This window comes from Haliotis cracherodii, unplaced genomic scaffold, assembly GCF_022045235.1.
Source record: "Haliotis cracherodii isolate W230 unplaced genomic scaffold, xgHalCrac1.p SCAF_29, whole genome shotgun sequence".
Taxonomy (NCBI): Eukaryota; Metazoa; Mollusca; class Gastropoda; order Lepetellida; family Haliotidae; genus Haliotis; species Haliotis cracherodii.
In genome coordinates, this window is record NW_027266285.1 from 2,759,154 (window position 1) to 2,778,219 (window position 19,066).

General features: G+C 40.5%; 3 protein-coding genes across 10 annotated transcripts in view; 2 read left to right on the forward strand and 1 right to left on the reverse strand.

Annotated features, from left to right (window-relative positions):
* LOC139473490 (mitogen-activated protein kinase kinase kinase 13-B-like) overlaps positions 1 to 2,780 on the forward strand; it is an 83,611-nt gene extending 80,831 nt beyond the window's left edge. For all 8 annotated transcript variants that reach the window (XM_071256100.1, XM_071256102.1, XM_071256103.1 and 5 more), the window contains 2 exons: positions 339 to 641; positions 1,066 to 2,780. In XM_071256100.1, the coding sequence (XP_071112201.1) occupies positions 339 to 641; positions 1,066 to 1,164 (402 nt within the window). In that variant the 3' untranslated portion in view covers positions 1,165 to 2,780. The remainder of the gene's footprint in view (positions 1 to 338; positions 642 to 1,065) is intronic.
* Positions 2,781 to 6,585: 3,805 nt separating this feature from the next.
* LOC139473427 (uncharacterized) lies at positions 6,586 to 7,518 on the forward strand. Its single transcript, XM_071255996.1, has one exon. It carries the CDS (start codon positions 6,586 to 6,588, stop codon positions 7,516 to 7,518), a length of 933 nt encoding a protein of 310 aa, XP_071112097.1.
* Positions 7,420 to 19,066, reverse strand: LOC139473492 (transmembrane protein 41A-like). Its single transcript, XM_071256110.1, has 5 exons — positions 18,510 to 19,066; positions 16,476 to 16,632; positions 14,475 to 14,636; positions 13,848 to 13,986; positions 7,420 to 9,221 (listed from the first exon to the last, which is right to left on the reverse strand). The coding sequence occupies exons 1-5, from the start codon at positions 18,614 to 18,616 to the stop codon at positions 9,043 to 9,045; spliced, it is 744 nt and encodes a 247-aa protein (XP_071112211.1). The 5' UTR covers positions 18,617 to 19,066; the 3' UTR covers positions 7,420 to 9,042.

Consider the following 19,066-nt stretch of genomic DNA (forward strand, 5'->3'; position numbering starts at 1 on the left):
AAGAGATGAAAAACGAAGTCACTTGAAATGTTTGGGAAATCATGCAGAGTGTTTGAGAGGGTCATCCAGATAATGGAGTCTAGTTTTACTGTTGATATGATACCACTGTTTTCATAATGGTAGCTAACCGCTTTGGCATATGGTGGGAGACACTAAACAAAAAGGATACTCATATATACATTTATGTGGTGTCATATTTAATTTATTCCACATTTCAAACAATTTCAAGGTCTTGTTGTGTCTATTATCAGAAAACATTTCTGTGAAAACAGTTTTCTTGTAATCTTATGAGTACTTTCCAATTTGACATGCATAAACTGAATTCATTTTGTGTACAGCATTCAGCAGACACAACGTCAGAAGAAGAAGGGGAGGTAAGCGAGGATGAAGCCCGGCGACGGAACCTGTGTCGTCAGTCTATATCCACGCTCAGCTCCGAGGGAGGTGTGTTCTCAGAGGAGGAGGAGGAGAACACAAGCGAGGTGTCACATAACATGGGGCTTATGTCCACCAACAGCGCCGAAAACCTCCAGATGGAACTAGCCAAGTGTACATACGCCTCCGATGGACTGTCGGACCGTGAGATGACTGTCAGGAAGATGAAGAGCCAAGTTTCATCACCCCCAGAGAGGATATATGAGGTATGTCATAGACAGCAAATCATATTTAAACTTAAGGGAGTGACTTGTGGTTTAATGTTGCTATTTAGTGTTTCAGCAGCAGTGGGTATAGATGTTCACCGTCATGTCAGGTGACATCTCTTAGATCAAAGGATCCAGGTAGCTAATGGGTACAACTTTATGCCAAGCTTTGTCATTTGTAACCTTGCAGGGACCCATCTCTTGTATTTATTGATGGGGATCTAAACCTTGGATGAAGTTTGTGTCATTTTTCTGTGACATTCAGAGCTCCATTTTGGTAATAATTCTTATCGATGACTTCAACTTAAGTCAGTTTGTATAACTAATAACAAAATGTACAAAATGCATTTGGTACACTGGTTATTTACTGATCAGATGATATGTGTATTGTGTTTAATGAATAAAAGGATGTTTTTCTTTTCAGAACCCTCGTTCAGATTCCAGTTCTGACTCTGATGAGTGCTCCAATTCAACTGTATCAACAGTTCAGAGAAAACGATCCTTTGAAAAGAAGCAGTGGTAGCCAAGGGTCTTCATTTCGGAAAAGACTTTGTTTTGAGAGAGGCAGCATTGACGATAGTCATACGACTTTCGCCAGTTAGAAGAATAGGACCTTCAAATTGTGTCACACGTTTTGATATCTGCTTGCATCATCTTGTTGAAAAACAAGAAAAGAAGGAAGCAATTTCTTACCTTGTAGACTTGAATCTAGTTTTGCTGTCGGGCATATTCAAGTTTTTTGTTGGTGGAATCAAATTATGGATATTCCAGTCCCATATTGTTTTGATTTCCTTGTCATAATGTTTCAAAGAGAGTGACAATGGAACACTCTGTGAGGAGGACTTGCAAGGTATGGGACCAGTGTTTTCTGCCTCAGGATCATTTGAACTCAGTGATATTTTCCTTTTACTGCTTAACTTTCGCCTGTGAGCTTGTTGAAACAGTGCCCATGTACTGACGCTATACAAGTGCACGGTTGGTCATGTTTGTCAATTTGCCGGCTTGTGGGCATCATTTCCGGATCCACAGACATGTGATGAGGGACCTACTGAATTTTGTGGAGTTTCTGGCTCAGAGGACTTTGCTGCAGAAGTTGTTGGATTGTTTATTGATTATGGAATATCACATTGAGTGATCATGCTTTGACAGGGATTTTAAAACATTGACATGAGTAGGTAATAATTGTGGAAATACTGAAGGATTAAAGATATATTTTACCGACAGCAGTGAAACAGACATGGTTGAGTGGGATGTTATGAGTGTTCACACATGGATTCCCCAGGGTTTTCGATTGCAGGTGTTTTGTGATCGTCAATTTTCACTTGTTTATCCATGTTTATTATCTTAAATTTTCTGAAGTTAGCTGTGAAGTTGAACTTTGAAAAGGTAAATTCTACAGCAATTATAAAAGGTCTTTGCTAAATGATTGTTACCTAATTTAGCAAGTGCAGTGTTAGATTGACACATAGACAATGGGAGTAGAAAGACAAACAAATCTTCACAAACAAAAATAAACTTTGTTGTTGATCCAATGATATAGGTAACAAATGGCTGTCAATGTTTCTGTGAATTGGTTGCAGATATGATCTCTACAATACACCATCATTTGTAGACTTTGCAGCAAAGTTCAAAGGGGTAATATTGCTCAAAATTCTTGTGCATAATGCTTGAAAAACACCAAAAATACAAAAATGACCAAAAGTAACAAACGACCATCTGAATGTATAAACCCCTTTGTATTTTTCTGCCAGGCTAAAGCTGCAATTGTTCTGTATATCATGTCCATATCAAAGCAAGTTACCATGTCATTTTCAGTGATGATTGACATTGTTATTGACACCAAACTCTCATCCAATCAGATAGCGTGTCCCATTTTTTTTGCTGTGTCAGCATTTCTGATTGGATGAAAGTCCATGCATTTGGTGCATTTTCTTGTTTTGTTGATGTTTTTTGTGTGTCAAAGCTTTATCAATATCCTCCCGTTTTACTCAACATCAGTTTTGTGGGTCTGTGTACACTACAGTTAGGTTTTAAATGGAGTGTTTCACAAGAGTAAACACAGACACAAAGTTTATATAAGAAACTCATAAACTTTCTCCAACAGAAACAGCATTTGAGATTTTCCTGCTAGTCAGAAGCCAGAATATGTCAAAAGTATATTCTTAAAACATGAAAGAAGCAGAACTTGAGGCTGGTAGAGTCCATGTTCAAGTTGTAACCATGAGATAAATACAGTTGGAAACATGTTTAGGTGACAAACAGTAGTAACATCAGACACAAAAACATGTGAGGGAAAAGATTCAGTGTTCTATAAGTGGATATATCAAATTTGAAGTAAATCTTTGCTAGATAATGGGAAAGAGTTGGTAGTTACAGAAGAAGAGTGCTGCTGCAGGTGCCTGCCTTGTAGTGTAGACAGACTCCATCATGTGCCACAGGTGAAGGCAGCTGACCATGTTGACTGTGTACTCAGCCCGCTTCCAGAGTGTGTTTGTTGTTTATTGATGGATAGCTGCGATAGTCGTAGAATGACAGGCTGTTCTCAAACCAACTCCATATGGTCTTGTAGCTCCTTGTTATCATCTCAATTGTGCAAATACCTGCTCGTTTTATCCATATCGGGCAGTAAGTCTCAACTAATGTCATTAAAATCAGACATTTGTGCTTGCTACCGCTAAACAAAAACCATTACGGGTCACGTCAGAGCAACCTTTAATTCCAGCATCGCTTACCAGATTGGGAAAGTGACAGTTGGAATGTGCTTTCTGATCATGCAACCTCGAACAACAGTTACGGCTTGTACGTCTGATTCCGTCTTGTCTCTCGCTTCAAAGGGATAAGCATTTCAAACTTTCCATAGCCCATGAGAAGTATGGCCATACAATCCCGGCCATCTGTTCCAGATCTTTATGGAATGGAAGTTGCCAGCTTGAAACTAGCACCGAAAAGCTACAGAAACTGCTATCTGATTGGCTAATGTTGACTTCTAGTTCGGTCAAAGTTCACAAAAGGTTCTTCTGACATGACCTGGGATGCCCTCAGATCTTTCCATGGTGGTAGCAAGCACTGAAATCTGAATTTTAATAAGATTTGAATCAACACATATCAAAGGCATGTTGGCAGTAACATGTATGACATAAAAAGAAAGACAGTCTTTGGGCCTTCTTGCTTTGCTCATGAAGTAGGAAGAAAAGTACTTCTGATTACTGGATTTGGGGAGAAAATAATGAGTAGTTTGTTGCATTTGAGATCAATTATACATGTGTATACAGTCTATCATACCTTGCATCTTTGAGAAATGGTTATTGCTATACTAGACACTGCAATATTTCTTTGGAGATGGTTTGAGAATGACCTGATTTGTTTGGTTTGAGAGGTCCAGGTAGCCTTGACATAAAGTAATTCAAGAAAGGCTAGATGCTGATGAAAAAACTGAACAGTTTTTAAGTATAAGGGAAATAACTCTTTTAAGGACAATACTAAGATAGATAACTATCAAGGTAGGCCTGGCAAAATGACTGTTGTGTACAATGCAATAGTTTCAGTCTGTGATTTCAATAACACATTTTTTGCAATAATATCTTGATACATTCCTTCAACTTGCTTCAACATGTTACTTGGTATTTGATAACTGTTTCAGTGTGTACCAAATTTGATATGAAATATATTATAAAACTTTCAACTGGACCTCTCAAAGTGAAGCAGAAGGATTTGTAAGGGATGTACAGAGAGTGTTTTGTTTTTTTAAAATTTGTTTAAGTTTTGTTTGGTTCATCATCCATCGAATATCACACCTTTATTTTTCTCATGGAAAAGTGCTTTTGATGCTATTAAATACTCTGTTTTCAGAGTGCATCAGATATATTTTTACTTTTCAAGTATGTATTACAACATACGTTTCTGAGTCAGTCACATATCAGTATTTCATCATACACCGTGTGTTCGTTTCTCCATTAATTGTTTTCTTCCTTTTCAACCACATCTTAGTTTGGGCATTTCCTAGTTTTCTTGAACAGATAGTAGAAAGTTGTACAAAGAAACAAAATGAAAATGGAAGAGAAAATTGATTGGGAAAAATACTCGAATTAGGACAGTACTAAAAATATTAGAAATAATTTTAGAAATAGGTTGATATTATGTGAGACTTAGTCAACATTACTGGTATATCTTTCAGAAATAAAGTTTTACTAACACCAAAGAAATATTTTGGTTTTAAGTATTATATCTATTCATTATTTTTCGTTTTACCATTATGGTATCATTGCCTATGATTTTGTTTTTCCCATGATCTCGTTGTTGACATTTTATGAACAGTCTTGAAAGGAACCCAGGGATTTCTGCATAACAAAGCCATATTTAGAAGGGTTTCTTACTTAATTCAAACATTGACAAGTGACAGCATTCTTTTTGTATGTAAAGAATTGATAGTTTCATCCAAATTAGTTATTGTATTCAATTAACAGATACAATTTTTAAAGAACCATATCCATATCAGTCATTTACATTGACAGTACCCAAAACCTTGTTGCAGTTTTGATTTTGTCTCGAGTTTCCGATATTTTTGTATCAGTTTCTTATTTGGACCATATCTGTTTTTAATTTGATTTTGTTCCTTATACTTCAACATATCCTTACATCATATTTATTTTCAAATTATTTATCTTATTCACATACATTTCACATAACAAAAATCCATCAGGTATAATCCATTTTCAAAGGATTAGCCATATTTCTTTGTCACATAATGGATTAGTGGAATCCATTGTCACATACAGGATTAACAATAGGTTATAATCAAAGTTATCATTTTGTACTTGTTTAATATACATGATCAGGGCTGGTCCCATGGCATTTTGTAATTTTCATAGCATATCAGGACTGTACAATTGTTCACAGTATTTATAAAAACATTCTCTTTTGTCTCTTGTAGACTGTTTTTGGTGATGGCTACTGATGCTAGTAGGGACACTTGTAGTCTACATGATCTGGCTCACAATGAATATTACTAAACCACATTAATACAGAATGCAAAAACATATTTAAACTATTCAGTGTTAATTTCAAATATAACAATAATAACATCATGCTGACTAATCATGAAGGGTGCACAACTTAAATTTGTTTGGAGCAATTACCTGTTTCAGTCCAATGTTAAGAACATATTTTGTTAGGAAGTGATTTTTTATACAAATACATACCAATTATTTTCCTGTTTGATGGATTTGGTAACCATGACAATACATCGTTGCTTTTATTTTATGAAAGAACTCAAATCAGGAAATGAAAATATTTTGTTTATCAGTAGATTTAGTAATGAAGCTATTGTTTTAGGATCACAAGTTCTCATCATCATCAGTTATTATATATGAATGAAATGAACATGTTAAAAATGCCAAACTGTAGTAAAAGTGTATTGGTTGATAAAACCCCATTTGATCTGCAAAATGTTACACAGGTCATTGCAAACTTACTATTTTTGACACAAGATTAAAATATAATTAAAACCAAACAAAGGCTTGTCCTAAAAGATTGTTGCACAGGGAAATAAACAACGGAAATGTTACTGAATTTGTTAATTTGTCCAAATATTACCTCAAATGGTCCATTCCTGAAATAATTTTATTCACAGGGTTGTTTTCCTGGGTGATATTTTGTATTACCTTTTGAGTAATAAAATATGAATAGTAACCTAGATCTGTATTACTACCTTTGAATTGGTTTGTGCTTGTCTTGTTAATTTTGAAGATTTTTCTGCTCTCTGTTGCATAGACTATTGTACATTCCAGAGTCATGTAGAGATTATTTGTGCATATGTAAATATGATATTAATATGCAATCTGTTGTGAAGTAAATAAATAACAAGAGGTCAAACTGGATCTTTGTTTTTTCCATTCCACACTGGACACAAGATACAAGATGTGAGACAAGATTCAGTATCATTCACATGAAGCATCATTTCCCTCCTCATCCCACTGGGACACCTCAAATTCTCTTCCCCTCCATTCCCAACACCCTCACCCCCTCTGAACACTCTCACATCCCTCAGGCCACCCTCAACCCCCCTCAGAACACCCTCAACCCCCCTCAGAACACACTCACCCCCCTCAGAACACTCTCACCCCCCTCAGGTCACCCTCATCCCCCTCAGAACACCCCCCCCCCCCCCTCAGAACACACTCAACCCCCTCAGAACACTCTCACCCCCTCAGAACACACTCACCCCCCTCAGGCCACCTTCAACCCCCTCAGAACACACTCACCCCGCTCAGAACACACTCAGGCCACCCTCACCCCCTCAGAACACACTCACCCCCCTCAGAACACACTCACCCCCCTCAGAACACTCTCAGCCCCCTCAGGTCACCCTCACCTCCCTCAGGACACACTCACCCCCCTCAGATCACCCTCACCTCCCTCAGAAGACACTCACCCCCCCTCAGAACACACTCACCCCACTCAAGCCACCCTCAACCCCCTCAGGCCACCCTCAACCCGCTCAGGCCACCCTCACCCCGCTCAGAACACCCTCACCCCCCTCAGAACACCCTCACCCCGCTCAGAACACTCTCACCCCCTCAGGTCACCCTCACCCCCCTCAGGCCACACTCACCTCGCTCAGAACACTCACCCCCCTCAGGTCACACTCACCCCACTCAGGCCACCCTCACCCCCCTCAGAACACTCACCCCCCTCAGGTCACACTCACCCCACTCAGGCCACCCTCACCCCCCTCAGAACACTCACCCCCCTCAGGCCACACTCACCTCTCTTTCCAGGCACTTCATCCCCTTCAGGACAGGAGCTAGCAATACAACCAACTTGGAAATGGTTGATAATCAAATCGGCCTATGGACTTTTGCCAGACACTATGCAGTAATAGGACGACATACTGATGTAAATATATACATAACCTAACTGTGCTTTGTATATAAACATGATTTATTTGTACAAATTTGTAAAAAAAACATTTAATTTTCTCCAAAGTAACAATTCTTAACATTTCACATATACATTGAAATTACATCCCAGTACAATTACATGATACACATTAGGTAAGGAAAGTCATCCAATGGATCATGTACTGAATACTTCCAAAATCAGAAAGAGAGCTGAAAGAAAAATGTTAGCTCTCAGATGAAATAGGGTGTCAGCATATGCATGGATACAGCATTCAATTAAATATACTTTGGGGTTGAAAAAAGCAACGACCATTACATCATGTTAATAGCATAGGCAAAATACTTCTTAATGAGTAAATGCAACAAAACATTGGTAAAAGAAACACATTCCCTGTCTACACTCAAAATCGTGTGTCGTAAACAGATAAACGGGCAACAAGCAATGGTCAAAGAGCAGACAACTTAGTAAGATTATCTCCCTTTGATATATCGTCACACTCGCTCTTCAGTGGTGGTCAATGTTTTGTATTCCATGTTACCATTCATAAATTTCAAATAATGCTTTCAACAAGCAAAAGAATGCTTGAATGGAAAAATATCCCATAAATAGTAGTCACATCAAACACGAATCTCATTATAATCAGACCTTAGTTCTCGCTACCGCTAAACAAAGATCTGAACACATCACGTCAGAACGACCTTTCATCCGACTAATCAGAGCGTCACTTACCAGATTATGAAAGTGACGGTCGGAATGTGATTTCTAATGATGCAACCTCGAAAAAACTTTAGCACAGGGTATTCTGAACGATAGTTACAGGTTTACTAACTGTATCCATACGATCTAGACCATCTATTTGCCATTCCAGAATGTTATTTTGTTCAGGTTTCAAATTTGTTAGCGAGAATTTGTCAAAATATGTTTCAAAGCGTAGTTACCTATTGGAAATTAGTGCCATAAAGCACAAGAAAGCTGTCTGACATGACCCGTAATGGGATGTCCTCAGATCTTTGTTTAGAAGTAGCAAGAACTAAGATCTGATTTTAATGAGATTGCATCAAACGCTCAATTTGTTTTTCAGACATCAAATGACAGCTAATTCACAATTCCTTGGTGCAAAATATGTGAAATATGAGAAGTGATCAGCATTTTCACAGTAACTCACATTCTAACAATTTTGTAGTAGATATAGTGATGGTAATAAATAAATAAAGGGAAATAGATACATGTTTCTGCAACATTTGTAAAACATTCCTTTCAGCATTGTTTGATAGTGATTTTATCAAATACTGATCACACATATTTCTATTCACAATTCTTTGCAAACATATGTTTCAATTCAGTGGTTTCATTTGGAAACTGGCAACAAGAAACTTTATATTGTCTTGAAATACTGTGACAGTGGGAGACAACTGTGAATCCTGCAGGATGGGCAAGTGTAACTTCTCTCTTCTTCCAAAACCCTCATCGGTTCATGATATCATAATTATCAAATGCTACACTACTCTTTCTTTTTTTGCTTGGCACAATGCTTCTTTATAAGAAAGCCAGGCAAGAGGGCCACAATGGCTATTCCACACAGCTTGGCCATCGTCCATAATGTGAAGATCTCATCCAGAGATCTGATCTGAGACAGAACACAGCCGGTCTGGACACAGATGAATATGTACGGCATCGAACCTGAAACAAGATCAACAATGTTCCCAAAATAGCTTGAAAGTGTCGGGTCTTTGTCATAACCTCAGTGTTAATGGCTGAAACTCCAGTGGGAACTTAGATTCAAATACTATGGGAGCAAACCTCAATGATTCGAGGACTACCCATAATTTGAACACTGTGGAATCCATGCAAAGTTTTGAATACAGAAGGGAGGAAAGGATATTATTTGATCATTGAAGAAAGCTACACAATAAATGGCAAAGTACAATGAAGAACAAAGTGTGGTGTATTTAACGATAAAATTTGTTCTCTCATGCCGTCATTTCTGGAGATTCGAACATGCGCTTGCAACTTGATGACATCATATATTGGAGCTAGTTATTTTTGAGAGGGGAATGTCTAGTGAGTTGTTCCCCATAGATGTACCTGGGCAATGCAGATATACGCATTGGCCGAACGATTGCATCCAAAAGCAGGAGAGACATGGCAATCAGTATTGGGAGAAAAGGTACAGGTAACTGACGTGAGGATTGTTAGAATATGCAAGAAATACCCACCTGTGCATAAAATGGACTTGTCAAACATTGCCGAGGTTGGACTCTATTGTGGGAGTCATCTTTATTTAAATACGGGTGTATATTTTTAAAGCTTGAACATTTTATCATCAACCTTAAAGCGACTGTACATCATGCTGATAACTCCCATAAGAAATAAGCTACTCATGGTTGTTGCTTATCGTACGATAAAACACGGCAGGGAGAAAAAACCACTCGGGGCTGCACCGCTCATGGTTTATTCTACACGCAGTGTTTTACTGTATGATAAACAACCCTCACTCGCCATTTATTTTTTAATTGGGTAGGTGTTCAGTGCTTGATATAGCAAAAATAGGTTAATTAATTGTACCTTATAACTGGTACTAATTACTGACTGCTAACTTCTAACTAGCTTCACCTACTACATTATTCCAGACAGACACCCTAACCGAACACAGATTCACATATCAACACCACTTAGAGAAACCAAAACTCACCTAGTACGAGACACCCAGACCCACCAACTACAAGACATCCAGACCCAACTTCTATAAGACACCCAGACCCATCAACTAAGAGACACCCAGACCCACCTACTACAAGACACCAAGACCCACCTACTACAAGACGCCCAGACCCACCTACTACAAGACACCCAGACCCATCAACTATAAGACACACAGACCCACCTACTACGAGACACCCAGACCCACCTACCAAGAGACACCCAGGCTCACCTACCAAGAGACACCCATCCCCACCTACCAAGAGACACCCAGACTCACCTCCTACTACACACCCAGACCCACCTACTACACGACACCCAGACCCACCTACTACAAGACACCCAGACCTATCAACTATAAGACACCAAGTCCCACCCACTACAAGACACCCAGACCCACCTACTATAAGACACCCAGACCCATCAACTAAGAGACACCCAGACCCTACTACTACAAGACACCCAGACCCACCTACTACAAGACACCCAGACCCACCTACTACAAGACACCAAGACCCACCTACTACAAGACACCCAGACCCACCTACTACAAGACACTCAGACCCACCTACTATAAGACACCAAGACCCATCAACTAAGAGACACCCAGACCCATCAACTAAGAGACACCCAGACCCTATTACTACAAGACACCCAGACCCACCTACTACAAGACACCCAGACGCACCTACTACAAGACACCCAGACCCATCAACTAAGAGACACCCATCCCCACCTACCAAGAGACACTCAGACCCACCTACCAAGAGACACCCAGACTCACCTACCAAGAGACACCCAGACTCACCTACCAAGAGACACCCTGACACACCTTCCAAGAGACACCCAGACTCACCTCCTACTAGACACCCAGACCCACCTACTACAAGACACCCAGACTCATCTACTAGAAGACACCCAGACCCATCTACTACAAGACACCCAGACCCACCTACTACAAGACACCCAGACCCACCTACTACAAGACACCCAGACGCACCTACTACAAGACACCCAGACCCATCAACTAAGAGACACCCAGACCCACCTACCAAGAGACACTCAGACCCACCTACCAAGAGACACCCAGACTCACCTACTATAAGACACCCAGACCCACCCACTACAAGACACCCAGACCCACCTACTACAAGACACCAAGACCCATCAACTACAAGACACCCAGACTCACCTACTATAAGACACCCAGACCCATCAACTAAGAGACACCCAGACCCACCTACTACAAGACACCAAGACCCCCCTACCACAAGACACCAAGACCCACCTACTACAAGACACCCAGACGCACCTACTACAAGACACCCAGACCCATCAACTAAGAGACACCCATCCCCACCTACCAAGAGACACTCAGACCCACCTACCAAGAGACACCCAGACTCACCTACCAAGAGACACCCAGACTCACCTACCAAGAGACACCCTGACACACCTTCCAAGAGACACCCAGACTCACCTCCTACTAGACACCCAGACCCACCTACTACAAGACACCCAGACTCACCTACTAGAAGACACCCAGACCCACCTACTACAAGACACCCAGACCCACCTACTACAAGACACCCAGACCCACCTACTAAGAGACACCAAGAACCACCTACAAGACACCCAGACCAACCTAGTACAAGACACTCAGACTCACCTAGTACAAGACACCCAGGCCCACCTACTATGAGACACCAAGACCCACCTAGTACAAGACACCAAGACCCACCTACTACAAGACACCCAGACTCACCTACTACAAGACACCCAGACTCACCTACTATAAGACACCCAGACTCATCAACTAAGAGACACCCAGACACACCCACTAGGAGACACCCAGACCCACCAATTAAGAGACACACAGACCCATCTACTACAAGACACTCAGACTCACCAACAATGAGACACCCAGACTCACCTACTATGAGGCACCCAGACTCACCTACTAAGAGACATCCAGACTCACCTACCAAGAGACACCCAGACCCACCTACTACAAGACACCCAGACTCACCAACTATGAGAAACCCAGACTCACCTACTACGAGACACCCAGACCCACCAACTAAGAGACACACAGACCCACCTACAATGAGACACCCAGACTCACCTACTACAAGACACCCAGACCCACCTACTACAAGACACACAGACCCACCAACTACAAGACACCCAGTCCCATCAACTAAGAGACACCCAGGCCCACCTACTATAAGACACCCAGACCCACCTAGTACAAGACACCCAGACCCACCTAGTACAAAACACCCAGGCCCACCTACTATGAGACACCAAGACCCACCTAGTACAAAACACCCAGACCCACCTACTACAAGACACCCAGACTCACCTACTACAAGACACCCAGACTCACCTACTACAAGACACCCAAACTCACCTACTACAAGACACCCAGACTCATCAACTAAGAGACACCCAGAGGCACCCACTAGGAGACACCCAGACCCACTAACTAAGAGACACACAGACCCACCTACAATGAGACACCCAGACTCACCAACAATGAGACACCCAGACTCACCTACTATGAGGCACCCAGACTCACCTACTATGAGACATCCAGACTGACCTACTACAAGACACCCAGACCAACCTACTACAAGACACCCAATCTCACCAACTATGAGACACCCAGACTCACCTACTACGAGACACCCAGACCCACCAACTAAGAGACACACAGACTCACCTACAATGAGACACCCAGACTCGCCTACTACAAGACACCCAGACCCACCTACTACAAGACACCCAGACCCATCAACTAAGAGACACCCAGACCCACCTACTAAGAGACACCAAGACCCACCTACTACAAGACACCCAGACCAACCTAGTACAAGACACCCAGGCCCACCTACTATAAGACACCCAGACTCACCTACTACAAGACACCCAGACCCACCTAGTACAAGACACCCAGGCCCAACTACTATGAGACACCAAGACCCACCTACTACAAGACACCCAGACCCACCTACTACAAGACACCCAGACTCACCTACTACAAGACACCCAGACTCATCAACTAAGAGACACCCAGACACACCCACTAGGAGACACCCAGACCCACCAACTAAGAGACACACAGACCCACCTACAATAAGACACCCAGACTCACCAACAATGAGACACCCAGACTCACCAACTATGAGGCACCCAGACTCACCTACTATGAGACATCCAGACTCACCTACTAAGAGACACCCAGACCCACCTACTACAAGACACCCAGACTCACCAACTATGAGACACCCAGACTCACTTACTACGAGACACCCAGACTCACTTACTACGAGACACCCAGACCCACCAACTAAGAGACACATAGACCCACCTACTACAAGACACCCAGACTCACCAACTATGAGACACCCAGACTCACCTACCAAGAGACACCCAGACTCACCTACTACGAGACACCCAGACCAACCTACTACAAGACACCCAGACTCACCAACTAAGAGACACACAGACCCACCTAATGGAAACCCTGACTCACCTACTAATAGAATCCCACTCTCCTACCCAGAAACCCAGACTCATCCACCAAGACGAACCAAGACTCACCTACTAAGATAGACAGAAAGAAGATGTCGAGGGGAATGTTCACTATGGGTGAAGCCATGTTCATGAACCAGTTTGGTGACATTGGGAACAAGCGGAGAAACAGCAGGAAGAAAAACAAACTGTCAAGATTTTCCTCAATCTGAAACAAGAAATTACATAAATAATAATGCTTTCAGAACATCAGTGACAATATAATTACTTTTGTGCTTCAAAGAATGACGGGTATCATATCATCCAAGCAAATCCTTATACTATAACTGTGACATAACTGTGAAACTATAAAGGAAATATAGACACTGTCTTCAGAGGGTACCAACAAAGGGCTCCAGTCTGAACTGGAAAGCTATAGCCCTGTGAAACTCCATATTTTTTCTGGATCATATGAAACATATCCAAGGGTAATAGATGAAAATATTTAAGGTCCAAAAGGTCATACAATAAGCACAATTGTTAACAGAAAAAGAGCTTCATATACCCAAAACACTACACATAAATGAATGGGCCTTATCACCAATTGTATGCAAAAGGGTATGGCTGTTGAACATCAAGAGACAAGAAACAGGGAATAGACACGTACAATGTATTCTTAAATTAATATACATCAAAATGAGTAAATCTGGAACTTACCAAAGTCTGAAAATATTTCACTTTTTGTGGAAAATATTGAATAATATATTTTTTGCCAAAAAAATCAGACAGGAGGTAGCAGAAGGAGGAACCGCAGGATATCAGAAAACAGCACAAGATGAACCCAACCCATGGACCATATAGAGCACCAGCTAGAAGGTTCTGCAAAAACAAAGGTACACGTTTAACCCAACCCTTGTCCCATATAGAGCACCAGCTAGTAGGTTCTGCAAAAAAAGTGGTACAGGATTAACCCAACCCTTGTCCCATATAGAGCACGAGCCAGTAGGTTCTGCAAAAGAAAGTGGTACAGGATTAACCCAACCCTTGTCCCATATAGAGCACGAGCCAGTAGGTTCTGCAAAAACAGTGGTACAGGATTAACCCAACCCTTGTCCCATATAGAGCACGAGCCAGTAGGTTCTGCAAAAACAGTGGTACAGGATTAACCCAACCCTTGTCCCATATAGAGCACCAGCTAGTAGGTTCTGCAAAAACAATGGTACAGGATTAACCAAAACCATAAATATCTTTCAAAACCATAAAAAGAAAAAAGAATCTGTAAATAACTTTGTTATCTATACATACAGACATACATCATAGCTTACCATGAACACTGATCCCTTCTTAAATCAGTTGACCTTGCATATACATACATCATAGCCTTCCATGAACACTGATCCCTACTTAAATCAGTTGACCTTGCACAAACATATATCGTAGCCTACCATGAACACTGATCCCTACTTAAATCAGTTGACCTTGCACATACATACATCATAGCCTACCATGAACACTAATTCCTACTTAAATCAGTTGACCTTGCACATACCGTATATCGCTGTGTATAAGGCGACCCCACGTATAAGACGACCCCCCTGTACACGCCTTAAAAATCAACCCCAAATCCTATACTCCGTGTATAAGGCAACCTGGAATGAAACACATCACTAGTCTGACTGATATACCGGTAGAAGATTTAACGTGCGCTTGCCGACTGTAGCATATTTCACACACGGACATCACAAGTTAGTTAGTTAGTTAGTTACTTTGGAGATTTAACGTGCACTTTCCGACTGGTGCGTAGTTCGCACACATCACAAGTGCGCACACAAACCTTATATATGCAATAAAAATATGTTTATCTTGCGTTGTTTTTTTTCTACAATGATAGGTCGCGTGTGTAACTCCAGCACACGTCGCCATTTTGTGTTTACACGGTACGACACCAAATTAGTGCCCGTAAAATAAAATTAATTTATGAAGTAATAACACATAAGAGACAATGGTGAGTAATTTATTCACCAATTAACTATGTTGTAACTAACTAGGCTTATGTTTGCTTCACATTCAGCGTGTTTATTCCACAATCACTTGTACACACCGTCTCCAACACTTGTTAATACAACTGTAAAAACAGCGGGAATTGATTTCAGCTTCACCGGTTATCACATGTTAGGTCACATGTGCAATATGCAAATGCTTACCGATACTTCCGGCTCTCGAATTACGGATGTTGATTGTTTTACCGTGTCAGGTGGTTTGACAATCTGCATCGAGGCGAGGGTCATTTCAACTTTATTTGCAGAAATTATTAAACTTTATTCAAGGAAAGAGATACAAATCATGTTTATGTATGGAAATAGCTATTGGAACAGTTATTTAGGACGAAATGTGAAGTTTAGCCTACCATAAACACTGATTCCTACTTAAATCAGTTGACCTTGCACATACATACATCGTAGCCTTCCATGAACACTGATCCCTACTTAAATCAGTTGACCTTCCATATACATACATCATAGCCTACCATGAACACTAATTCCTACTTAAATCAGTTGACCTTGCATATACATACATCATAGCCTTCCATGAACACTGATCCCTACTTAAATCAGTTGACCTTGCACATACATACATCATAGCCTACCATGAACACTGATCCCTCCATAAATCTGATGTCCTCACGTCATGTATACCAGCATATATTCCAGGGCTTACCATGAACACTGATCCTGGAATTGCAAAGGTTTGCTTGTAGAGGTATGCAGAAGTGAAGAGGACCATGACGTAGTTGAAGTGATCATTCTTGTAGTCATGTAGGAAGTTGGCAACTCTCTGTAACTCATCCATATTTGTTGGAAACTTGAGATCGGAGCTGGAAAAAGAAATTATTTGTTTCATCACATTTAACAAATCAGCATAATCAGCTTGATTACAACGGATCAGGCGAAACAAAAAGTGTCAAACACCATTGTGTCTTATAACATTATATCTCATATTGAGTAAATTTCAGTCTTGAATTTCAGGGAGAAAGCATCAAGTGTACATTTTAAAGACTGAAGTGAATAAGTGAGCATGGTGAGTGAGTGTCGTGTCATGTCACAGGCAGCATATTAACAAATATTTCCTTATTGAGCCTGTAAATAACAGACAAACCCATCCACACTGTCGGTGTATGATGATCATATGTCTATTTAATAGGGCTGGGACGATACACCAACTGTGTGATCAAATATGTATCACGATACCTTGCTCATGATCAGATATGTATCCCGATAATTGCATGTGCACTTTTCTGTGGTGCATGAGCCATGTTTTTCATAGACAGGATGGCCATGTACCTGGCATACTAACGATTTACAGTTGGCAGTGTCAAGTATGGCGCAATGGATGAAAATATTTATGTTTCAAATACATTTTCACTAGTAAATAGTGTTTGGTGTAACATTTATTGAAGAATACATTTAAAGTAAGAATCAATACTTTTTACTTTGTGTGCGATTGTGATCGATACTTGTATTCAGAAGTAAAAAAATAGAGATCCACTGTGGCATCATCCCACTACTACTATTTAACCATGCTTTGTTCATGTACACGACGTACATTGTTTACTTCACTGTCATTGTTCCACAACTACATGCACTGTCTACATGGCCTGTATGTGATAGTAACTATGTTATAGACAGGTCCCATCCTTGTACGTAGACCTTTATGATGGAATAGTCTCCAGTCTGTGACATGATTTTGGAGGTAAGATTAATTATCCTAAAAACACAATGTACTGATATGTTGTCAACACTGATAAGACATCAAAACTAAATTGGCATCTGTTTTGTCTGTTATCATGGTTATGATTGTGTTTACATTTGTATAACTAACATAACATTCCAGACTGATGTGAGTAAGTAGTTTTGATAGCATAGAGAGTAACATATTTAATATGATTTGTACTTAATTTTTAGTGCCCCTACACAGGCTCAAGGCTACTGGTCAGGTTTTCTATATTTTATTTTTAAACAAACATTAGCCATGTTGGGTGAATCGAAGACATGGTTTTGGCATTGTCTTCAAAATCAAACTGATTAACCATCATTGTTAACAATATATACGTTCAGATGTTCATGCTGTTTGACAAAGTTGAAGAAGATGTTCAACAAGTTTAATGCTCAGATATATATATATGGCTATATATTTTCATGTGGATTAATGGAACAAATTGTCAACTTGCAGGGTTCTAATCATGTTAATGGGTGCAGAATATTGCATCTTACATGCATACAAATAGAAAATGAACTGATTTAAGTTACATCATGTACATTGTGAGTCCTGTGAGATGCTAAAAGGTATGGATGTTTTGTGATAGCATAATCATGCTTGTACACCACTCACTGTCAACACTTTAGATTGCAAGTTACATAGTACATGTGATAGAACATGACAGAACTGACATTCTATTCTGGTAAGAAATACACCCAATGTTCAGAGTGTGAGTGGTTGATTTTCTTTTTGAAATCCACATGTATAATTGACTTAAGGCTTTTGGGCATGTGGAATGATATGACAACACTAAATTGTTTCTGGGAAATCAAGAGAAGCTGCAACATGTAGTCAGCATGCACCCCCAAAATCTATTACTAAGACTCCAAAGAACTAGAAAATAGATAGACCCAGGGAAGATCCTGAATTCCTGACTTTGAATTAAGTTTAAGCTACATACACATAAGACAGATTTTCTTGAAATGGGTAGCCTACCTGTTGGAGTGCACACCGGTGTGTTCTGGAAAATTCACTGACAGAGTATATACGCCCAAACTCGCCAGTGCGAAAAAACCAGGTATGAATAAAACTGATCCACCCATAGTTTCTTGTGTAAATTAGATCAACACAATGACATGTTTCTGATTTTCTGGTAACGGATTAATTTTGATGACCTGTTGTGAGTGTGTCGATCACGAGACTGACACAGCACAGGTACGTAGCATCACTGTCAATCATCGTCATCATCACTGTTTGTATGTTTTTACATTGCAACTGCTGCTCTATTTGTTTACAAAAAACAACTTAGATGTGAACACGATAACCCATATGGTATATGATTATGAGGTTGTCGTCTGCATTGTGCTGAAATGTGATCGCAGCTTCTTAAATTCTTGTCTTGAAGGAGGGACATATGGTCCCAAGCTCCTTTTCAGCGCGTGACACCTTCGTTACACTCTCAGCAACATAGTATAGAGAGCTCCGCGAACGGGATATTTGTGAGGAGCTTGATATGGTTCCCAGCGCGCGACACCTTCGTTACACTCTTGGTA